Consider the following 24,740-nt stretch of genomic DNA (forward strand, 5'->3'; position numbering starts at 1 on the left):
CAAAATCTACAAAGCTGAAATTGATCTTTTATGACATATTTTATATCGTTTAATATCTTTTTGCAGCCCCCCCACCTGGACCCTCAACTAGTGGCGGTTCTGTTGGGACGGCGGGAGTAGCGGCGAGTAGTGTCGCGGCTCCCAGCAATATGGGGCTTGTTCCCGCACAACAGGCACACACTCCTCCTCAACCTGCAGAACTGCCAAGTAAATATTTATATTATATTATTTAATTTTAATTTTAACATTAATCATTTTATGCTATAAGTAAAAAGATTGATGAAAAGTTATTTTTTATTTTGTACAAGCATTTAATATTGTTTTTGCAGTGTTTACGTGCCCTCGAAGACCAAACATAGGACGAGAAGGTAGACCGATTGGTTTGAGAGCTAATCACTTTCAAATTAGTATGCCACGTGGTTACGTACATCATTATGACATCAGCATACAGCCTGATAAATGTCCTCGGAAAGTTAATAGAGAAATTGTAGAAACTATGGTTCATGCATATACTAAAATATTTCAATCTCGTAAGCCTGTGTTTGATGGCAGAAATAACTTGTACACAAGGGACCCCTTGCCTATTGGGCATGATAAAGTAGAATTAGAGGTAAGTTGCTATCTCTCAAGAAATCTAATACTATTGTATGCTTTACAATTACGATTATAATCGTCATTGCAGGTCACACTGCCTGGTGAAGGAAAGGATAGAGTTTTCCGAGTGGTCATAAAGTGGTTGGCACAGGTTTCGCTATTCGCTTTAGAAGAGGCTTTAGAAGGACGAACTAGACAAATTCCATATGACGCTGTTCTTGCTTTAGATGTTGTAATGAGGCATTTACCATCTATGACATACACTCCAGTAGGTAGATCATTCTTTAGTACGCCAGAAGGGTATTATCATCCATTAGGCGGAGGCAGAGAAGTTTGGTTTGGATTTCATCAATCAGTGAGACCGTCGCAATGGAAAATGATGTTAAATATCGACGGTAAGGGAAAGAAAACAAAATTATAACTTATACTACGTTTATTCATGACATAACTTATCTGTCCTCATATTTTAGTCTCTGCCACTGCCTTCTACAAAGCGCAACCAGTTATAGAATTTATGTGTGAAGTGTTGGATATTCGAGATATCAATGAACAAAGAAAACCGCTTACGGATTCTCAGAGAGTGAAATTTACCAAAGAAATCAAGGGTCTCAAGATTGAAATAACTCACTGTGGAGCTATGAAACGAAAGTATAGAGTGTGCAATGTTACACGTAAACCAGCTCAAATGCAATCGTAAGCGTATATTGAAATTATTACAAGATGCGAAACAGAGAAATATATGTAATTTTTTAATATGTTATTTTCCTTATATTAAATTAAATTACAGATTTCCATTGCAATTGGAAAATGGACAGACGGTTGAGTGTACAGTTGCCAAGTACTTTTTAGATAAGTACAAAATGAAGCTGCGCCACCCACATCTTCCTTGCTTGCAAGTCGGTCAAGAACACAAACACACGTATCTGCCGCTCGAGGTATATACGCAAAATTTTAGGTTTCCGAACTTATAGCATACTTGATTCTATTGAAGAATAAAATAACATAATTATATCTGATGTTAGGTTTGCAATATTGTCGCCGGACAACGCTGCATTAAGAAGTTAACAGACATGCAGACCTCGACTATGATCAAAGCGACAGCGCGTTCTGCACCAGACCGTGAACGGGAAATTAACAATCTGGTTAGAAGAGCTGACTTTAACAATGATTCTTATGTACAAGAATTTGGATTGACTATATCGAATAGTATGATGGAAGTCAGGGGTCGTGTACTACCTCCGCCCAAACTGCAGTATGGAGGGCGCGTAAGTTCCCTCAGTGGACAGGTGAGAAACTTCCAACTAAATCAGTCAGGTCTAGCCGAATCACACATTTGCAGAGGCTAATTCTCATTATTTTTAGTAGACATAAGTTTTTGTAACGCCAAATATTCAACAAATTATTTATCATAGTTCTTAGATTCTCTACGTTTAATTTATAAAGGAAAGCTGTTAGTTATGGAAAATATAAGACATGTTTACGATAGTTATTATTTTTTATTTTGATTTCTTTATTATTTTATGTTACACGTATAGTAGCGTTCACGGTATTTGCATTTCATAACTTAATTTATATCGCGATGATAGTGTATTTAACATTAATAAAATGATATTTGATATATATCTCTACACAAGTGGCCAAAAGTTGTCAAATGAATGCATGGGTTCTAGACCTGGTTGATTTGATATCTGGGCTGTTAGTGTAACGAATATTCAAATTGTCATCGTGAATAAATTTAAATGATAATGAAATGTTATGAATGCTATTTCTGTTCTACAGTAGTTCTAATTTACGGTTTACAAATGTAACTGCTGTTACATTTGCAGTCCGATATCACTTGCAAAAGTCTGATGCTATCAGTATTTATTCCATGCAGCATAGCAATTATATTTTTCATATATATATATATATATATATATATATATATATATATATGTAAATTATTCTTGCCACTAGATTTAAAATTATTAGATTTATTTTTATTGCTTAACTTTAAACAAAATATATTGAACAAAATGAGTGAGTTAACTATGTTTGCATATAGAAACTGACGCATCTGCTTCGATATAATTTTGTATTATTTAATTATATTGTTTAAACATTCAATAACGTGTCTCTTTCTAAAGACGAAGCAGCAGGCGATGCCTAATCAAGGCGTTTGGGATATGCGAGGCAAGCAGTTCTTCACTGGAGTAGAGATTAGAGTTTGGGCGATTGCTTGTTTTGCGCCGCAGAGAACAGTACGCGAAGATGCGTTACGTTCATTCACAACGCAACTACAAAAAATTAGTAATGACGCTGGAATGCCCATCATTGGACAGCCATGTTTTTGTAAATATGCTACTGGACCAGATCAAGTCGAACCCATGTTTCGATATCTGAAGTCAACTTTCTCACAATTGCAGCTAGTTTGTGTTGTATTACCAGGCAAAACTCCTGTATATGGTAACTATAAATACTGCATAAATTTACATATAGATAAGAATACAAATTACTTTAATAATTTTCACAAATGGAAATAAATAATTTGTTTCTTTCTTTTTTTTAGCTGAAGTGAAAAGAGTAGGAGATACACTATTGGGCATGGCAACCCAGTGTGTACAGGCAAAAAACGTCAATAAAACATCACCGCAGACATTGTCCAATCTTTGTCTTAAAATAAATGTCAAATTAGGAGGCATCAACAGCATTTTAGTACCTAGTATAAGACCAAAAGTGTTTAATGAACCGGTTATATTTCTTGGAGCTGATGTGACCCATCCACCAGCGGGAGATAACAAGAAACCCAGCATAGCTGCTGTAGTAGGCAGCATGGATGCCCATCCATCTCGATACGCAGCAACTGTTAGGGTTCAGCAGCATAGACAGGAGATTATACAAGAACTCAGTTCGATGGTTAGGTGAGTGATTTAAATTAATTTATAGAATTTTACAACAAATGCATTTGATTAATCTTTAAATCACGCTCTAGATCTGTAGAATAAGAAGATCAATTATATATTAGAATAAATGTGACATCAATTCTTCTCAATGACATATTTATATGAATTTAATAACTATTACATAAAATTATTAACATTTTTTAAATAATTATAAAATTATATACGTTAAAAAGGAATTAATTATATTACTAGAAAATATTGTGTTTATTTTAACTTTTTGCAATTTGTTTCGTTTACTTTTGTAGTAAAACATTACCTAATGATTGTCTTTTTTTTTTTAAGGGAATTGCTTATAATGTTTTACAAGAGCACAGGCGGATATAAGCCGCATAGAATAATTCTATACCGCGACGGTGTTTCCGAAGGCCAATTCCTTACAGTTCTGCAACATGAATTAACCGCCATTCGAGAGGCATGTTTAAAACTTGAGATCGATTACAGACCCGGCATAACGTTTATCGTAGTACAGAAGAGGCATCACACGCGTTTGTTCTGCGCGGATAAAAAGGAGCAAAGTGGGAAAAGCGGGAATATTCCAGCAGGTACGACTGTCGATGTATGCATAACTCATCCAACGGAATTCGATTTTTACCTTTGCAGTCACCAGGGTATTCAGGTAATAAATTTAATATAATTCTTTACATAAGTATCCATTTCTATTATATTTGATATTCTAAGTATTTTTATTACTATCTCAGGGTACATCGAGACCATCGCATTATCACGTTCTTTGGGACGATAATCACTTCGAAAGTGACGAGCTACAATGTCTCACGTATCAATTATGTCACACTTATGTGAGATGCACGAGATCTGTCAGTATACCAGCGCCAGCGTATTATGCTCATCTCGTAGCATTCCGGGCTAGATATCACCTAGTCGAGAAAGAGCATGATAGGTAAGTCGAATTATTAAATCAAATATCATCTTTATCTTTGTCGTGTCGTCACGATAAAGCGATCGCGTTATATATAATTATAATTATATATATATAATTATATATACAAGTTTTTTTACCGTTTTTTAACTTTACAGCGGAGAAGGATCTCATCAATCGGGTTGCAGTGAAGACAGAACGCCGGGTGCGATGGCGCGGGCAATTACAGTTCATGCCGACACAAAACGAGTTATGTATTTCGCATAATACCATTGTCGTCTCGAGTTAAGCCATCGTATGAACATCGCTGTTATCTCCATGAAGAAACGACTGTATATAATTGCGTCTCCGTGACACAGATGTGAGAAACTTCATCAGGCAGCCGGGATCGGTGGCAGCTACGTGCAATCGCGGCACGTCGCGCCATACATTCTTGGACTATTTAACAGTTAGGACAATTTAACTGAGAGGTCAATTCTCTTACGTACCTTTCCGCTGTCCCTTTTTTTCCTATTTCTCTCTCTTTCTTATTTTACATCTGTACGACAGCTTTTTTTGTACGCGTGGCACTGTATGTTATATTTACATTTGTATAGGAAAAGCGAACTTTTGATTGATTTTATGAACTTATAAAATAAGTTTTTACAAGAGGTGCTTTTTAGTTGTTGGCCGTTTATAGATCAGATTAAGAATGTTTTTACACAGAAAAGTCTATTTGCGGTCGAAGTAGTTGGAAACCTAGCTAAATAAGCAAATTTCTTTATAAAAATTATGTTTGATAAAATCATGGAAGAAATTGTGATTTTTTTTAAAAACCGATTAATCGAAACGTGAATTTCTGTTGTATTACGGAGAACAACAGCACTTTTTGACTTCTCGAATCACTCAATGAATTGTGTGGCATATTACGCTTATTTTGTAGAAATGAATTTTCTATAGCATTCATGTGAAAAAGAAAAAAGGGGGCAAACAAACCAAATGACTTGAAAATTAAAACAAGCAAAAATAATGAAAAATATGAATTATATATAAATCGCTATTTGCGAGACTGTTATCTTGTTGCATGTATGTATAGCTTTCATTTTGCGAGGAGTGAAACTCCATTCTGTAAATTCTGTAAATTTTAGACTTTTGATCATGGTAGAATGATTGGCAAAAGCGAGTATTGGTTAATAACGACTGTAATATCTTTAGGATTACGAATCATGCCGCGTCATATCCGTTGAATCACAACGCCTAAAAATAATGTGCCGAATAGTAAAAAAGAACGCTATCTTTTATACATTCTTAATCAGCTAAAAATTTCACGAAATTATTTTAAAGTAATCCTGAGAAGTATTCTTGAGAACCGATAGAACAACACCAATTCGTGTGTACACTTCGGGGGTACAAGTATAGTAAATAAGATCGAATAATCTTCATACATAAAGACAGCTATGCATGTAGCCGAAAAGTGTTACGTAAAGCATGTACATTACATGGTTTCCAATATGTTTTAATAATGGCTAGTGTCTATTTGAGAGAACTAAGAATCACTGCTAAACTAAGAATCACTGTCAATAATTATATATTTCGATTAATTAGTATAACTACGATGTATTACAGAAAAATATCAGTACTTTCTTATCATATTCTTATTCTTTTCAATTCTCCGTGTTACTCCCATATAGACACTAAGCTTTAGGCTGCAAATTTAGCATAGATAATTAAATTAATTATTGTTTAGCATAGGCAATTAAATTAATTATCGTTATTTTACTGTTGCTACTCGTTAGAGTGTATATTTTATTCGTCTCACTTTAATTTCTCATTAGATTATTGTCTGTACGTTGCACAGCTCATAATCTATACATCAACTATTAATAGTATCACTGAACTAGGATATAACTAAGATACAACCTTGCCCAAGCAACTTTATCTGTGTTAAAAACAACCCTGTATTATGACCCTGGTGGTCGGAAGTCTATTAAGCAAGAAAAAAAAGATCCAAATGCACATGTCATACTAGATTGCCGGGGATAAAAATAATCGGATATCCGTGTCTACTATCCGAAATAAACCGTGATGTTAGCTATTCAGATCAAAGATGGCTATGAATAAGTCAAATTTGCATGTTATACATATGAGCTAACATACGAAGACATAGCCGCATTAAAGCGTACAAAGAACTATCAAATAAAAGTAAATCGGATGTCACGTCGGATTTAATGTTAAATTATCCAAACATCAAGCTTGATCAACTCTATAACTTAGTGATTATACTTAAGAGCGAAATAAGATGTAAGATTAGTTGTAAGAGTATTATAAGAGTAAGATTTTTTTATTAGTTTAAAAAAAAAAAAAAGAATTGTTTTGCTTGATAATGCCAAACTTTAGAAGTTTTGTATTTTTACTCTAATGATCGCGATCTTATGCAAATCTATGTCATTTATTGGCACAACAATACGGAGTAATAATATAAGTGAAGTAATACACAGACGTAAAAGCAACACATATTAATATAGGATCGTATATTAATAGTATTCTTGATCTATTAATATACGAATAGAAATTATATTATAAGTACGCTAATATAAAAACACAATTGTGCATCGATTGTCGCGCGTGCGTGCGTTAAATTATTATGTATTATTGTTAGAATCATTAATATATCGAAATCTCTTTTTTTTTTCTTTTACAATTATATGAGCGCTTGCGTAAGAATCGAATTTCCATTGCAATCAGTTGTGATCTTTTAACCGCTTGTAAATCAGTATTAATAATAACAATGCTTACTTAGAAGAAAGAATATTAAAAAAAAAAAAAAATTATTTTCTTCAATGGGACAAAAGAGTGGAAGTGCTATTTTTAATTGTATTAATGATTCTAATATTAGATTTACAAGGGGAACACAATGTTAACATTATATTGGAAAGTATGGAAAGAGACGACCCCTTAATCTATTAGTAATATTTATTCTAGTTGTTAAAGTAAAGAATGAAACAATTAAAACTGTCCTCTCTTTCACCGCTAAAACACACGACACATCTGTGCTGATATCTGTATGGGAATTCTATAATAGTCTTTTATTGTCTACCTGTTTGGAAAAACAATCGTAGGCATAGTTGGGAAAGCAGTAGTCAGGACAACTATAATTATATTAGCCGAGTGATGCAACGTATATCCGATGTATAAAAATAAGGAGAGAAAAGTAAAAGAGAAAAAAAACGAAAGATTATTATTCACGTTGTTGAAGATGCATCTTATAGGAATGAACGTCACAATGTATATTATGGTTCGTCATCTTGTGTGCTATAACAGAGTGATATGAAGAAGTTTGCAGGTTATAAGATCATTATCAATTTGATTAGATTTTAAGGCAATTTATGGATAAATAAGTTAGCCGCGGAAATATTAACGATAATATTCCAGTGAATACCAAAACGAGAACTATGGCAAGATTTAATTGATGCGACGTTTTACTCGAATGCAGTAATAGTGTAAATTAGCGTAAGATGAGTTTGCATTAGCGTTTTAAGAAAGTATTTATATCCGTTTAAATAATTGGTGTACATTACTTCGTGTCCGCGAAGAATGAAAAAAGAATAATTTATCGCGAAGTGAATATTGGGCATATTGATGAATGGATGCTATTGATGAATTCGTTTCTCTTATAAAATTCTTCATGTATGTATTTCTATGTCTTTATCTTCTTGCGTTCTTATTTCTTACGCGATCAAGAATTTCCGCTCGATATTTTTCTGCGCCTGAATAAAAAATAGGACTAGAAGAGCTAGTCCATCTCATTTGTAAATATATTTCGGTAATTTATTCTGTAGATGATCTCTTTTTTTTCGCGCGTTAATGTAAATGACACAACATTTTATGATAAGAGATTAATAAGGAGAGAATAATAAGGACGCATTATTGTGCAAGGTGTTTCACATTTTGTCTTACAATTAATCGCAGATTGCTCGATTATAAAGTCGATCTTTATTAATGGGTGTTGGATTAGGAGGCCATTAAGTAACAACTTTATAACTCGATTTTGATTATTGCGACCTGTTAAGCATAAGAAAGATATTTTTATTATTTATTTACGCATTTGCAGTTTGATTTGCTACAGATTTTTAGTTTTCGATGTTGAGGAAACTCTCTAAGCCTTAGGGAAAGCCTTTAATCGAGGAAAAATCAATTTCAGATTTGCTAGAGAATTTGCAATCTGTGACAATTGATAATTCAAACTCTTTGACCATGTAAAAAAAAAAAAAAACCGAAATAGAACTGAGACACTGTAAAACGAAAATTATTAACTTCTAGAAGAGAAGCATTATGCGAAAATAAAGCGCGGTTACGAGATGTGGAAAGTTTAGTGTAAGATAAATGAGATACTCGTCATTGGATCGATCTTCTACAGATACATGGCCCGCCTTGCTGTACGAACATAACTGTGTCACAATTTATATTTGTATATCTATATATACATATATATATATATATATATATATATATATATATATATATATACACATACATAGACACATAGCTATAAATGGATCAATCCGATTATAGTACCTACATGTAAAAATCTACATGTCTTCTTATTGCACATTAGAATAGTAAGCTATGTTGTCTTGAAAAGTCGGGTATGTCTACTTTCGAGATCGTCAGCCGCAATCTCATGAACTCGTACAAAATGCAGCAGATAATCGCCCGAATGCCCATAAATGTAAGATAAATTTACATATTGTACGATATTAATATGTAAGTTAAAAATAAATTCTTAAAACATTTTGTTACCACGGAAATGTAAATTCGTAAAGTTATAATTCGCGTATACACATGCATTTTTCAGATTTCGAAGAAATCGATGCGACATATTGAGGATGAATGGAGTGAATCTTTTAAAAAGGTGTTCTATTTCAAAGATTCTCATTCTCTCGGGAGATGTAGCGCAATCGAGGGTAAAAGATACCGGATTTTTCAAGCCTTCCCATTGAATTTAAGCTCTTCGAAGAATGTCGAAGGAAGTCTTTAGCTTATTAAGGACGCATTGTCATGTAGTGAATTCGGTAACTACTTAAGGCATGCGAAAAAAATGCAGGTTTCAAAGTGTCAGCTTTAAAAGTGCCAGCGTATCCAGCGGATCAATAATGGCGTTTCACGATAGCGAACGTGACGACAGCGCGAGCGATACTAGCGTTAGATATATGTATAGCCCTTAGAAGTTCTAATTTTGTCTTCTAATTTGTAAGCGTGAGTATATGCTGTTACTAGAGTATGCATACTGCACGAGTATGGACGGGTATTTGAGGGAATAAACCTCATCCTTGAGACGAGTTTCGCAAGGGAGGGCATAGCGAGCAGAATATTAGGAATGATGATGAGCTAGCTACTTTAGCATTGTAAAAGTAACGCTTTATAGACCATAGTCGACGATGAGGAATGATTTTGGTCGAACTTCGAGCGTCTTAATCCGGCGGCTTTTCTTGTATCTCATTTCTTCTATAACGCTTAATTGATGTTAGGAAATGATAAAAGAAAACTGTTCACTCTCGACATTTATATTTGATTCCGTTGGTTGATCTTTTGCAGATAGTTGGTAGCGTTTTATTTCTTTCCTTTTTTTTTGTTTTTTTTTTTTTTTTTTTTTTTTAAGCGAACAAGAATAGGGATAAATCTCTGTCGCTCTGATTGAGAGAGGATAATGGGAATATTTTAACGGCAGATGTGCCTCTTTCGATGAAATTAATTCGACGGATGTACGATATTTCTATTGCGATGATGTGTTGTCGATTGTCTGTTAATCCACGATTCGCTCTGCAACTCGAAATTTCGCTTTAAACGATGTAACAATAGTGAAAGCTAGATCTCTATTGAGAAATGCGATCTTTTTTATTGTCGAATAAAATATATGTAAAAAAGTTACATTGAAACTGCCAATTTTTCATTAACGTGACTCATAACGCACTTTTTTGTACGTTGAAACGCAACGGAGTTTTATTACGCGTGTTTTATTCAATCGCATTACATCCTCTGTAGACGTATTGTGTATCTCTTAACAATATCATTATCATGTGATCAATATGCAGTATAATATAAGATAATGTATATATTATTTTATATTATAATATATAATATAAGAAAATATATACTAAAAAGAGTTATAGAATAGATTTTTTAGTTTATTTTTATTTCGATATTTTCTAAGTTATCTTGTGGTTTTGCGAACATAGTCAATATTAAGTTAAAAATATCTGTATCTTTTTTATGTGAAAATAGGAGACGGCTTTCGTTATAATTATGCTTAAATTGTCTCTGCAAAGATAAGATCACAACTGAATGAAGTATCTGATAGTAAAGTAAGTGACAAGAATAAACATTTCTTCTCTGACAGATATGCGACATGTAATGTGGATTAACATCGTTTTCCGACATTTGATATTCAAATCAAGTGATTAACATCTCGTGATTTTTTTCATCAGTCGAAAACAAACAAAAGAATGTGTAACCCATTATATTCTCGACAAGAGCGAAAAATGTAAAATCATGAGATCGTTTCTATAAATATTAACGAGACATAACTGAAATTTCCATGAAGTCAAAAAAAAAATAAAAGATTGAAAGACTTGGTGCAATTGATGATCTAATATGCACTTTTTTTAAAATTAGAAATTAAAAAAATTAGATAAAAATTGTAATTTATATATATATATATATATGTGTGTGTGTGTGTGTGTTTGTGTGTGTATGTGTGTATCTTGAAATCGAAATTTGAAAAAAATAATAGGAAATGCAATTTTTTTAAGTAATTGTTTTTAGATTGCTTTCTATTCGCAGCTCTCAAGTTTCTTCGAGAAAATTGGACCATCATTGCGCTGAATGCCTTCAGTTATTTTTGCTACTGTTTATAGTTACGATCTATTGTTCAGAGAAAATACGCATTAAGAAAAAAAATACAATACAAAAATACCCGATACATATAGACGTTCTGTATCTACAAGTGCCTGACGCTTTGTCCGCGCGTATATTTGATGTCTGCAAGTAATAATAATTGAACGCAAATAAAACGAGGTTCGAAATTCTAAAAGAGAGGACTAGAGCGAGAGCCCAATGAGAAATAGGTAATTGTAGATAAGTATCGAGAAGCGCTGTTGATAATAATTAATTAATTAAATCTAGACGTAAGTCTAGATGGATAGACTTGTTAAGAGAAGGGATATGCTACGAAATAGCGAGTTTTCCCAACTGATCGTGCAGTGAAAGTATAAACTTAAATTATGTCTGTTGGAATCTTCATCAAGCCTCATCAAAATAGGACATATATATTGTGTATGAAATATATAACATATATTTATGAATGTCAGACGAGTAAGTTTTGAATAATTATCAATCTGGTAATGTGTGTCGATCATGATATCATTGATTCATTAGTTTCGATCTTGAGCACGTATCATGCACAATACATGTATGTCATTGGTATGTTTAATATCGGTAATTATAGTCTGAAAGTGCGTAATTAAAGGTATTTTTCGCGAGGCAAAAATCGAAGCGAGACGGAAAATCGCGCGGAGCGAGGAATTATGAGTAGAATCATCCTATGTATCGTATTAAATTATGGAATATTTGTTATTGAGCAATGCGAACGAAAAAGGACAATAGTTGAAAGTGAATCACTGTGTTTGCTTGAATGATGTTGATCGTCTCGGACAATAATTTTGTTCTGGAACACGTTGGCGACGTGCTGCGACTTCCTTTGAACTCGAAATCTTCAAAGAAGTTTTAACTTTAAATGTCCTAGAAATTCAATAATCAACTTCCCGACATATATAAATAAAGTTTAGCAGTAATATATAATAAATATAAATATAAAAAGAAAGAAGTTTTATATAAATCATATTTTTAAAGAGACTAATTATTTTATCCTGAAATCGCCGAGAGTTGTACAGATTAGAGGAGAGGGACACGGAATTAATTAACTCGCTAATTCGTTTACATTGCTCGATATTTGACGCTACAAAGTCAACCGGCAAAAGAAGAACACCACTGCAACCACAATTCCAATTAACGGCAGATCTTTATGAATTATAATGTAAGCTTCTGGTCTTCTAAATTTTGATCGTTGACCGAGTAATGCAGATGCCGGTGAAATGTTCATTCAGTCGTTTAAAAATTGAAATATATGGTATAATTACAATATATAGTTACATCTGTTGAAATTATGCGATCAATTTTTGTTCTAATGCCTTAACATTTCGAGAGATTTGAACAATTGATCTGTATTTCGTAAATTTATTAAAATTTAGCTTCATATTGTTATTTTTGTCATTATTATATTTCTGTGTGTGGAGATGGAAATTTGTCATTCGCGAAAGAATATCGCGATGTTGTCTAACTGTTGCGATATATTTATAATAATAATTATACCTATTATATTTTATTATTGAATATAAAATATTAAATACGGAGTAATATGTTATAATAATTATATAATTAGATATAATTATGTATTATTATTAATACAATTATTATAATATATAGACCATATAATTATTAATTAATCCTTATTAATGGTGTATTATTTTAAAACGATTTATACGAGCAACTTAAAGCGTACATATATGATTTTCTTGTGTAACAAATATGTTTTAGTTTCACTAAGATTTTTATATCACTAAAAACGAAATCAAATTTTAATTTTCGATTATTAATTAAATTTAGTTCTACCTAATGATTAATATGTTTGATTTTTCTTTAATCTTTCTAAAAATATTCCAACAACTATATTCGGCTGTCATGTTTTATAGCCTCTGATTATATTCGCTAATTACATCTGCATTACGAGTCAGTTGACGGTCAATTCATCTGGGAACGCGAATAGGGGATCATAATTGATCACATTTGTAATTTTTAAACTGACTTTTGAAGATAGGCGAGTGTTAAAATAAAACAATACACGCACGTGATATATAATAATGCATGTAATTTACTTATTAATACACGAAGCTATTCTACAGGATTAGGGGACGGGGTCGTAGGTGCAAAGATCCATTTGTATAAAAATAAACTCATTATTTCGTATATATGACATCGTTAACCGAAGCTCAGAGTAAACGGCAGAATTTTAATATATCGTGTAGAATTTTAAGGGAAGTTACGTCAAATATAAGACAATATTTTGTGTAACACGAGCGTTAATGGGCTTTCCAAATCATTTCTCTGTGAAATAGTTTTAGAACTATCAATATCTCTTATCGACACGCGTCCTTTGATTATTATTGATTACATGTGTTGTTAAATCTGTGTCTCCTAAACACTCCATCTTTTTTTTCGCTTTCCTCACAAATGTTTTTTTTTTTAGAAAAATATGTTTATATGTTTGTGATCAAAGAAATAAAGTTTCGTAATTTTATTACACTTAATATGCATTAAATATTTAACATAAAATATTATATTATATTAATACATAAAAATATTTACAAAGATGAATGTGCATGTGTATGAAAAACTGAAAATTCTTCATGATTGATATTAATAATATTGTATTCAACGTTTTCAATTAAGAATCTCCGAAGTCTTATGAGAAAACTCTTACGCAGATACAAATCTCTAAAAAAAATATTTTAAAGTCATCTTTGATCAATCAATTAAATGATCTTGTGTTTTTTTGCAGTTAAATCTTGACTGATCGCGGAAGATGACGACGGAGATTTGTTTATTCTCAGAAGTACAAGAGTACAAGTGTCAATAATGGACTGTCGATAATAAATATTGATCGTTTAGAACATTAAATAAGATAAGCAATTCTTGATCTGCAAATGAGAAAACGGCGGCGAGAAGCGGCGACGATCAACGAGCGAAATATCCTCGTCAGTGAATCTCGATTTTGCGCTTGGTCGATCTGTGCCGTCGGCTTTACGTTACTGTAACAAGAATAACGTTCATGTAATTATGCGAGAGAATCCATGCGATTATCGCGTTATCGATAACTCGGGCGCTAGGCTCGAGTCAGCGATGTTAACTCCGCTTAACTAAATCTTTCCGTAGCCGAATTCCGTTGTGTATATTATAGGTGACAGATAATACAAAAGAGAAAGCCGGTAAATTGTTAATCGGAGTTAATTAATCGACCGTTGACGAGTTAACTATTCTGTTCTCCTGCAAATATGCAAATAAATCGCGAATACGAAGAATGAATAAAATTATTCGCTCCCGATGACCGGAAAAAATTAATTCGACGATAAAGTACGAGAAAAATGTCATAACTTTTGTAATTTTAAAGATGTAAATGTTACAACACGCGCCGACACTCGCATAACGTTGACTCATCCGAATCAACTAGAGAGAAAAAAGATGTACCATGTATGTTTAGACAATTAAATGCGATTCTCGAATGTAATCAAAAGTATCATTGAAAGTTGAGGGGGAGAGGGGGAGAATTTGATTCCCCCTAATACATGAAGGGGATGTTCAATATAATCTTATACGATAAAATGCGTACGGCAAGATCGGCTCAAAGAGAAGATAACTATTAGCTTAGTATATATAATGTCGTGGCGTTATAGTTGTAATGATTGCGAGTTTCATCATGGTTTTTAAAAGCACGCGCGTTACATTGTATGTTAACTATTTATGTGTATGCACATATATACATGTATATATGCAAAAGTTTACAATGTGGACGCTCTTGAAAATCGCTCTCTCGTAATCGCTACAATTAATTTTATATATATATATATATATATATATATATATATATATGAAACAATTAATTATAAACAATTACAACAAATAATTACAACTAATTTTATATATATATATATATATATATATATATACACATGCAGTGTATACAAACACACACACACACACACACACACACACACACACACACACACACACACACACATATATACGCACATTTACATCTAACATTGAATAATACCTCGACTGACTTTGTCCCTTGAACATTATGTGTCTAATTAATATAATACAGACAATTTCGTATCCATCGTAAATCATTAAATAAATCGAATATCTCTGTGTTCTGCATATCATATTGATTAGATTGTTATGAAGTGAAATAGTGGATGAATAATAACGTAATGAAGCAATTCAGAGTAAAATGCAGAATACGGAGACTCAAGTGTAATGTTGTATCACAGTGTACGGGTTTAATCTTTTAGTCTTTTCGAATCTGAATTATGTATAGAGACCATAAAAAACAAACTTAGTCATGTAAGATTTATTATGAGTGGAATAGATTTAATGAAATCTAAATAAACTCTTCGAGAAACACTGCTTTGTCTTTCTTACCATTTACATAATTCTCAATAATGAATGTAACATTATGCATATGCATTAATGTTACATGTATAATAATGCGATGTATTAATTATTTAAATCGATCCTTTGTATTTAAAATATTTAAAATATGTATTAATATTTAAAAAAATTAAAATATGTAAATAATATTAAGAGATATAAATATTTAAAAAAATTTAAATTCTAAAAAAATTTCTACAGTCTAAGAAAATTTATATATTTTTATTTATTTTTTATATTTATATTATATTTATATTTATATTATATTTTATATTTTTTATCTATATATTTTTATTTTTATTTATATATACAGAACTTTAAACATTTTTAAATTAATATTTTTGTATTTAAAATTTTAAATATAATCATATAATCGTATTTCACACAATTGCAAAGAATTAATAAATTTTATTTTATTATTTTATAATTATGCTGATTGATGTTATTTTCATTTTTTTTTAAATGTTCCACGGTTTATTAATTTCATAATAAATTTAAAATACTTGTTAAAACAATCGATTTTTCGTTTATATGTTCGTTGTATTAAAATGTTGCTACTAACTGCGATTGTATAAAATTTATATTTCTACAAATGTTCTTTCGATGTTTTTGTAAAAGTTTTATAAAATTGATAAAAATTAATCATAACAATATTTTTGAATCCATAGTAATTTTTCGCGTTGTTTGTACCCCTTAATATTTTTCCATACCTGAAATATAGATGTAAGAATATAATTACATTCTTACGAAGAATTACATTCTTACATCTATAATTTGAAACAAATTGGACATATAATTAACCAATCATATTTGAGTATTTTTCTCACATTTGATTATGATTGGAGCCATAATGGTTCCTGCTGGAGTACGTTCCAAAACGCAATCTTGGTTAGTAAGAGCTACAGCTTATGTCACGGGTATTATAGATTTTCAATAACCAAGTTGCGTTTTAGAACGTACTCTTGATAGTTCATTCAATGTTCTATACTTGCCTACTTGAGTACGTACTACATTTACACGTGAATTGCAACAGAAGAGTAATTATTTGGTTAAAAATTTTATACTTAAGAATTTTATAAGTATAGTAAAAAGTTTAAGAGTTTGTAAGTTTGTTAAAACAGTGGACAAAATAATCTGATATTGTTCCAAAATCCAGAGATTAGTTTTTTTATTCTTAAAATAAATGCACCTATGCTATATAATAGCTGGAGGTTAAATTCAAATAAAAAAAATTGTCTGCCGGTTTATTTTGAAGCTACTGTTCTAACTTAAGTTTAAAGGATATTATAACTTGATATTATAATATTTATAAAATCATCAGATTTAATTTATATTTTATGTCATTTAATTATATTTTATTCACAGGTTTTAGATAACATGGAACAAATGTCTGCATTTTCTGTACATCTAGCAAAACAGAAAAATATGGAACAGAAGTTGAATAATGAAAAAAGAAAACAAGGGCATAATGAAAAGAAATTGAAAAATTCAAATCAAAAGTATAAAAAAAATGAAGATGTTCAAGGAATAGTTATAAATCAACAGATACAAGAAGAAGGTATTTTATATATTTTTATAAAAAATAAAACGTCATAAAAAAAACAATTTAATAACTTCTTTTCTGTTGTAGAAAGAAAAATAAAATTTGAAAGAAAATTAAATGCTGTCAATAATGGGAAAAAAATAGACAAAGAATTAAATAGAAAACTGAAAAATGCAATAAAGAAATCGAAGAAGAAGAATAAACAAATTTTTAAGAAAAAGAAAATTACTCAGATGATTGATATTGCATCGATAAAGAATATTGAAAAAAAAGATAGTAAAAATATATCGAAAAATATAATGAAGAAAGATATATTAGACTCATTAAATCGTGGATGCATGTCTGATGATGAAGTACATATAGATTATATTTTTAAAGATCCTTTCCAATTTAGTCAAGAATTGTTTCAATTCTTAATACATCCTTTAGATATAAAAAAGTTCTTTAAGTGAGTTGAAATCTATGAATATAATTGTGTATATCTTTATATTATATATTAATATCAATCTTTTTATTTGAATCTTTTTATTTAGTCAAAATTGGGAAACGAAATACTTGTTCGTGAACAGGGATAAACCTGATTATTACAAGAAGCTCAATGTATCAACAGCTATGTTGGATAAAATATTGAGAAAGAAACATGTTCAATTTACTAAAAATATTGATATTACATCCTATTCTTCTGAAGGGAAAGAGCTCCATAATCCTCCTGGTCGTGCTCATCCCTCTGTTGTTTGGGACTATTATTTGAACGGATGCTCCATAAGGATGTTAAATCCTCAAACATTTTTTCCTAATGTTTTTTCATTGAATGGTAAAAAATATAACCGTATACTTATATTCTTTTGATAATTTCCCATAGATTTTTTTAACTTATAACGATTTGTAGCAACATTACAGGAATTCTTTGGTTGCTTTGTTGGTGCTAACTTGTATCTCACGCCTCCTGACAGTCAAGGTTTTGCACCCCACTATGATGATGTAGAAGTATTTATATTGCAACTCGAGGGTCAAAAGCTATGGAAACTGTATACACTCGATGCAAAGCACTCTTTGCCGAGATATTCCTCTAAGGATTTTGATCAAGAGGAGATTGGAGAACCTATACTAGAAGAACTTGTCAAGCCTGGAGATTTATTGTATCTACCGCGGGGAACTATTCATCAAGCAAAAACTCTCAATGATTCTCACAGTTTGCATCTCACAATAAGTGTATATCAGAAAAACAGTTGGTGTGATTTTCTTGAGAAGCTACTCCCGCAAGCTCTGAAAAAAGCTACCGAAAATGATGTTCGTTTTCGTATGGGATTGCCTCTGAATTTTCTAAAATACATCGGTAGTGCATATGATACAAGTGGCTTCAAAGAAGGTTTTGAAAAAATTACAAAAAATTTCATCATTGAGCTAATAAAACACATTGACATTGAGAACGTGGCTGATTTGATGGCCAAAGATCATATCCATGATTTTCTGCCTCCCATGCTCTTTAAGAATGAACAAAAATGTTCAGTGCTAAGAGGCGGTAAAGTCATGGTTGAAAACGGATATGTTAAGAAATGTGCGAAAATAACGCTTCAAACAGAAGTACGATTATTAAGATTACATTGCATAAGGTAAGTTCATTCATAACCCGTTCTGAAAAATTAGCGCAAAATTTGCAAAAGGGGATGATAATATTATATAATTATTGTATTATAGATTGGTGAAAGAGGATATATATAAGATATATTATTCCACTCACAATTCTGCAGAATATCACGAGATTGAATCACAATATCTAGAAGTTGATGAATGCAATGTACGTGGAATTAAGCAATTAATAAAATCTTACCCTAATTTTATACTTTTGGATCATCTATTGTTCGAGGATGATTTCGCAAAGGTATGAATATATTATTTATGATATTTTATTATGTTGTTTATATACATTGTCTCACAATTTTGCACATATTATAGGTTCAAATAGCAACAGATCTTTGGGATTTAGGTTTAATCATAACAAAAGAACCTATATAGAATATAAATTAAGTGCATGTATAAGAATTGTGCGTTGTATATATTTGTTTATAATTCTATATTCATCTGCTTTAAAAATAAATTTTTGATCCTTTTTCTGCAAGGAATAAATAATAGTAATAAATGTTATTATTTAAAATAAAATGCCCACAATTATGTTCTGTGAATATCTATTGTAAATCAGTATATCAACAATTGTTGGTTACGTTTTATGATTCATATAGTTTCTGCAACATATTTTGCATTTTATGATACTTATATATGGTGATTTTTAATTATATATTGACTCAAGTAGATACATTTAATCTTTTTAAATTTTACAATACAAAAACTTTGCGATGTACATTTTTTATTTATGACATTGTTATTTAATTTTATTTTATATTGAATTATTTTTAATACTTCTTTCAATATTTTGTTAATACGATTAAAATAGATTTTCTTTCACCAGGATTCTTTTTATTTTTCAGTTTTATATTATTTTTAAATTCTATTTTACGATAAAAATTATATATTAATATATAACTAAAAATTACCACTTATAATCTAAGTTTCTAAAATATTTACGTCTCAATTTTAAACTTATTTCGTTTCTCTTGTGCAATATGATCCCTTTGTCTTCCCAACACGAATTCGACATATTCGAGATATCCATCGTTGTTCAAATCATCTTCTTCCAATACTTTATCTATTAACTCTAAAGCAAAAAAAAAAAGATTAAATAATTTTATCATGTATTTAAAAAAATTGAGTATAAGGATATATATCTTCTATGTATTATAAAAAAGGATATTTTTTATAATACTGTCATGTGTCAAATATTAATTAGACATACCTATAATCAAGTCTTGTTCCGTATCTTGCATCGTATCTTCCTCGTCGCTCTCATGTAAAGTATGTTCAAGAGCGTGAAAAATTTCTAGTCCATCTAACTTTGTATTATTGTCGATATCATGAATCCTATATATAATCATGAAAATACATTAGCAATTATAAATAATAAATGTGAATAAACAAGCAACATCTCAAACGTACTGAAAATAATGGAATTCTATTTCTTGCTCAGACATTTTTGAAAAATCAAGCTGATTACCTATGTAGCCCATGTCTTCCTTTAGATGCCTAAAATTATAAAATAAAGTCATAGATTCTATTCTCATTGACTATTGAATTGAAAATATTTCGATATCTAAACATCGCTAAAATCAGCAGTTATTTACATATTAGCAAAATTATCGCTAAAAATTATTAATACTCCAAACTGTTTCATTACATACATAATAAATAAAGAAATTAAGTATAAAACAATAAATCTATTTAGAAAGTTGATTAGCTTGCTTAATCCTTTCTTACGTGGCATCGTGAAGGAGCTCAGCATCTTGTGTTAATTTGACCTCCTTTTGCGGCGTATAATGATGATGGGATACGCTACTCCTTGGATGATGTGGCCCACGAAAGCCGGTTGCTAGGCCGAGGCAGAAACTGATTAAAAATATTATCTCCATTTTGCTATCTGAAACACATTGTCGCGACAACATACATTTCACTCTTTGTTATATTAGATAGATATATTTGTATAGTTTTGGAAAATTCCGTTTTACATAAGGGTTTAATTTATAGGGATTAAGTTGAAGCAAGATATTTGAGAATCGTCTTTCGCGATAATTTATACACGATCGGATGCACGCAGTTCGGAAAAAGTAGTGACTGCTGGAGGGACATCTCTCCATTTCGCGACATTCCGAACGGTGCCCATCGACAATGGGACCTGCTGGGACATGTTCATCGGGTGTGTCGTCGTGTATGGAGTGCCTGCTTCTTCCGAGGGTCGAACACCCCGTCGGTCAGCGACAGATGGGCGGTAGAGGGGGTCCACGGTAATTATTATGCGATTACCCACAAGCCCATTGATTTAGATTGGACCCCAGGGGGGCGAGCTGCGCTGATCGCGGGCCCGTCCCGATTTGTTACAAGACCACGCTCGAAAGATTGAAAGTGCTCGACGTGGTACGTTCAGCGAGATTTCTGAGTTTCTCACAACACTTCTTTTTTCTTTTTATTTTAGTGTTTATTTGAGAATAACGGAAGTTTATCATTTGCGTGAAGAATAATTTTTATAAAAAAATATTTTTTTGTTGATAAAGAAGTATTTATTATATTTGTCACATTGCCGAGGATAAAGCTGCGGGATCACAATCGTTTCTTATTCGCCGAGTATTTAAGAAAACTCACAAAGAAGGGAGAGGAGAAGCAAGTATCGACATAGGGTGTTAAAAGACACACGAAGCCGACACGAATACGGGGTACTTAGGAATCAATTTTATATGGGCTTACGATGATCTCGAAGCGAGAATGCATATGTTAAGGGAAGAGCGGGGGAGTCCCCCGGGGGTTTCCAATGCGCGAGTGGACCCCCCAGGGGTTCCGACGCACCCCAATTCCGCGCACCCTCCGCACCCGCGTCTGTCTCTCTCTCTGGGTGTCGAAATCTATAAATAATTTATATCATTTGGTCCATTCACGACGGGAGAGCCCATATGTACCTGTGTCGCCTTACAGGGGACCTGCACTCGCTCGACATCCTTCTCCCCGATTGTCGGGGTTGGCAACGGTCTCTCATTACCCGATATGTAACGGATGCATGGATGAACTTATAGATTTGACGCTAGGATCGATCATAGAATGAGATTGACTGCATACAGGTGCTAACGAGATCACGAACGTACTATTTTCCATCTCTCTTTTGCATCACATTTGTTCTATCTTATCTGTCCACAATCCCTTCAATCGCGGGAGAGACTAATGAGCTTGAAGTAGGCCAAAATATTTTATTTCCCCAGAATGATATTTTATTTTGTCTTTTATCACCGTCTAGAATTTAATGAATTTTTTGGGAGGGAAACTTAAAAACAGCCTAATCTAAATATAATAAAGAAATTGCTATTTCATTTTTGATATAACTGTGTATTTTTTATTCGTGTAAGCTAGATAATATTTATAGCTCTTCTAGAGCTATTTGGCTCTATAAACATTATTCAGCATGCATGAATTAATTAATACATATTTGTATATATCATTAGGTGTTAGAATTTAAATTATATTAACACACACATTGGGACATTGCGTTTTTAAACAATGCGACATTTATAATATCGAACGTATTGTAATTCGCGGCATATATTTGCGTTATCCAAATATACGTTTATGTTCGCGATAAGCTGTTATCATTGCCGTCGGCGAAAACGAACATATGTCCGGCATCGTCATACGTAAAATTGCCATCACGAAAACCAGCATTTTCACTAGTTTTTCCCAGTTGTTTGAGACATTCGCTGACTATGATTATCGGTGGGTATCTCGCGTCTCGCCGGAGGCTACCCCTTGCGAAGGGTAATCCATCCACCCCCAGATAGATGGAGCGCCTGGTCGGTTACCTTAAACTGGGCTCCTCTCGGCCACGTCGCACCCCCAAAATTATAAATTGCGCAGGTGGCATCGTTTTTACCTGTCCTCGATGTCTTCACCGGGATCGACCCGGTCGCCGATGGATCTGACCCCGCCCGCGATGATCGACTGCTCGATCCACCCTCCGCTCTCGATCCCCTGCGCGATCCCTCGCTCAATCCGCTCTCGCTGTCGACTTGATCAGCGAGAAGCACGCGACGTTTATCGACGTTTTTCCAGCGGAGTTTGCGTGCTGCACGAGTTGCTCCGAACGCACGGTCGCTCTCTTTGAGCGGGCTCTCTCGTTTGGTTTTCGTCCAAATCCCTGCGAAAAGTCGGCTAATCCGATCATCTCGCTTCTTTTGCCGCGCAGAATAAGCGCGCGGATTACTCCGTTCAGCTCACGTTGGGCGTCCACCACCTAGGAAAAACCTCTGGGAGAAACCTGGAACTCTCTGAGAACTTTCCCCGTCCAGAGGAGTCGGGAAATCATCAGGGAATTTTATCGGGAGTCAGGGAATTTCTCTCGCAATCGTCCCTTCGACGATCTTGCCTTTTTCTTGCAAGAGAAACAGTATTCTGAAGAATCTATCGAATTAGCAGCTATATACCTTGTTTATAAGAAATTTTGAAATATTTTCATGATACAGTGGAGATTAAAAATTTCGTACAAAATTAAAAATACATTCGAAATATATATAAATATATATATATATTTTTTTTTTCTTCATTTTGTTCAAAGTTTTCACACGCAATTCTTATATTTTAATTGTATTTCGTAAAAATAAATTTTTATACTTTTAGATAAAATAACTATTCCGCAAAATTAATTACTTTTTAATTTACTATTTGAAATTTGTGATTTTTAATTTTCTTATTTATATAATGATAAGTAGGAAACGCGAAAGTCACACAATGATTAAATCCTCAAGTTAGTTTTAAATTTGTGCGCAAAAACGCTCTAATTTCATTTGGAAACTTGAATAAAAATTCCCGGAAAATTAGAGAATTCTCAAAGGAATTTTTTCGTATATCTTTCACGTGGATGATAACTACTTATGCAGAACTATAACGTTACATTTACGCAATGTAGACAAAATCACAGCGTTAGCGGCAGCGATATTTTTGATATTACTTGCGGTTCGGCCCCTTTTATTCCGCACGGTAAAAACTAAAAGCTTCACGTGCGGAAAATCGACCTTTTGTTATGCATTATTATGTAATGTTTCGGTATGGTACGAATATCTAATAAATATATATTTTTGGGATATTAAAATATCCCGCTACTACATCTACCGTACAATAATGCACAACCGTACAAATAATGACAATATTTATTAATACTGCCGTTATTTGCTACTGTATGAACACATATTTTACGCAAAAAGTAACAATGATGTCGCATTGTATTGTCAGAAATTACGTTTTGCTCGATTTTTGTCGTTACGATCTGCCGTTACGTTTTGTTAATAAATCCTGTTAAATCTGCAGAATCCAGAATTATCGGATGTAACAGAGAGATCCTGCGTCAATTCATTGTTAGGCCAATGAAGCTTAAAAAAAGTTGATAAAATAATCGATTTTTAACCGATCTATTTGCAACAACAAAAGTACACATCCATTAACATACTTATACTTATATGTATTCTGTCTGTCATGAAAGATCAGGTATCAGGTCCATCAGAAATCCGCTCCCGCTGTTATCATAATTAAATTGTGAAGCGATGCGAGTTTAAGGGCGTTTCATTGCGGCTGCAAATTTGAATTGACCGAACTAGAATTTTTGAGGAGTTGGCGAAGGGATGGAGAAAGAGAAGAAAAGGAGAGAGAAACGAGGAGAAGAAGAAAGAGAAGGAAAACGCAGATCCGGCGAAAGCATGCGGGTGAGAAGAAGAGAGATAGCGTGAATGTGGGAAAAGAACAGAGGATGTGCGTGTTTGAGGATCGAAGAGGGACAGAGATAAACTGCGGGGGTTGAGAGAGACGCGGGAGTGGCATAGGAACGATGGGGAAGAGGGAA

At 32.5% G+C, this 24,740-nt stretch overlaps 3 protein-coding genes across 12 annotated transcripts in view; 2 read left to right on the forward strand and 1 right to left on the reverse strand.

Moving 5' to 3' along the window:
* The window catches only part of AGO1 (protein argonaute-1), a 30,046-nt gene extending 14,356 nt beyond the window's left edge, over nucleotides 1-15,690 (forward strand). For all 8 annotated transcript variants that reach the window (XM_089076968.1, XM_089076970.1, XM_089076971.1 and 5 more), the window contains 11 exons: nucleotides 67-207; nucleotides 330-610; nucleotides 683-989; nucleotides 1,065-1,287; nucleotides 1,382-1,529; nucleotides 1,617-1,880; nucleotides 2,721-3,039; nucleotides 3,143-3,494; nucleotides 3,819-4,152; nucleotides 4,235-4,434; nucleotides 4,572-15,690. In XM_089076968.1, coding sequence (XP_088933094.1) covers nucleotides 67-207; nucleotides 330-610; nucleotides 683-989; nucleotides 1,065-1,287; nucleotides 1,382-1,529; nucleotides 1,617-1,880; nucleotides 2,721-3,039; nucleotides 3,143-3,494; nucleotides 3,819-4,152; nucleotides 4,235-4,434; nucleotides 4,572-4,680 — 2,678 coding nt within the window. In that variant the 3' untranslated portion in view covers nucleotides 4,681-15,690. The remainder of the gene's footprint in view (nucleotides 1-66; nucleotides 208-329; nucleotides 611-682; nucleotides 990-1,064; nucleotides 1,288-1,381; nucleotides 1,530-1,616; nucleotides 1,881-2,720; nucleotides 3,040-3,142; nucleotides 3,495-3,818; nucleotides 4,153-4,234; nucleotides 4,435-4,571) is intronic.
* A 986-nt stretch (nucleotides 15,691-16,676) lies between these two features.
* NO66 (Bifunctional lysine-specific demethylase and histidyl-hydroxylase NO66) lies at nucleotides 16,677-19,400 on the forward strand. Of its 3 annotated transcripts, none has more exons than XM_089076974.1 (7): nucleotides 16,677-16,754; nucleotides 17,083-17,275; nucleotides 17,348-17,708; nucleotides 17,794-18,074; nucleotides 18,150-18,873; nucleotides 18,959-19,142; nucleotides 19,217-19,400. In XM_089076974.1, exons 1-7 carry the CDS (start codon nucleotides 16,695-16,697, stop codon nucleotides 19,274-19,276), a joined length of 1,863 nt encoding a protein of 620 aa, XP_088933100.1. In that variant the 5' UTR covers nucleotides 16,677-16,694; the 3' UTR covers nucleotides 19,277-19,400. The 3 variants fall into 3 exon arrangements, with proteins under 3 accessions (XP_088933100.1, XP_011643431.2, XP_088933101.1); XM_011645129.3 differs by having other exon boundaries at nucleotides 16,697-16,820; XM_089076975.1 differs by having other exon boundaries at nucleotides 16,703-16,765.
* A 29-nt stretch (nucleotides 19,401-19,429) lies between these two features.
* LOC105431134 (multiple coagulation factor deficiency protein 2 homolog) lies at nucleotides 19,430-22,959 on the reverse strand. Its single transcript, XM_011645132.3, has 5 exons — nucleotides 22,782-22,959; nucleotides 20,630-20,789; nucleotides 20,312-20,398; nucleotides 20,112-20,236; nucleotides 19,430-19,973 (listed from the first exon to the last, which is right to left on the reverse strand). Exons 2-5 carry the CDS (start codon nucleotides 20,779-20,781, stop codon nucleotides 19,840-19,842), a joined length of 498 nt encoding a protein of 165 aa, XP_011643434.2. The 5' UTR covers nucleotides 20,782-20,789; nucleotides 22,782-22,959; the 3' UTR covers nucleotides 19,430-19,839.
* Nucleotides 22,960-24,740: the final 1,781 nt, after the last annotated feature.

Source organism: Pogonomyrmex barbatus, unplaced genomic scaffold, assembly GCF_055798465.1.
Source record: "Pogonomyrmex barbatus isolate J1 unplaced genomic scaffold, ASM5579846v1 scaffold2, whole genome shotgun sequence".
Classification (NCBI taxonomy): Eukaryota; Metazoa; Arthropoda; class Insecta; order Hymenoptera; family Formicidae; genus Pogonomyrmex; species Pogonomyrmex barbatus.

Coding starts and splice junctions, on each gene's coding strand:
- NO66 (XM_089076974.1), top strand. CDS start 16,695: ATGTTCTATACTTGCCTACTTGAGTACGTACTACATTTACACGTGAAT. Junction 16,755..17,082: donor ACGTGAATTGCAACAGAAGA/GTAATTATTTGG, acceptor TTTTATTCACAG/GTTTTAGATAACATGGAACA. Junction 18,075..18,149: donor TAATGTTTTTTCATTGAATG/GTAAAAAATATA, acceptor AACGATTTGTAG/CAACATTACAGGAATTCTTT.
- LOC105431134 (XM_011645132.3), bottom strand. CDS start 20,781: ATGGAGATAATATTTTTAATCAGTTTCTGCCTCGGCCTAGCAACCGGC. Junction 20,399..20,629: donor GAGCTCCTTCACGATGCCAC/GTAAGAAAGGAT, acceptor TTATAATTTTAG/GCATCTAAAGGAAGACATGG. Junction 19,974..20,111: donor GGAACAAGACTTGATTATAG/GTATGTCTAATT, acceptor TTTTTGCTTTAG/AGTTAATAGATAAAGTATTG.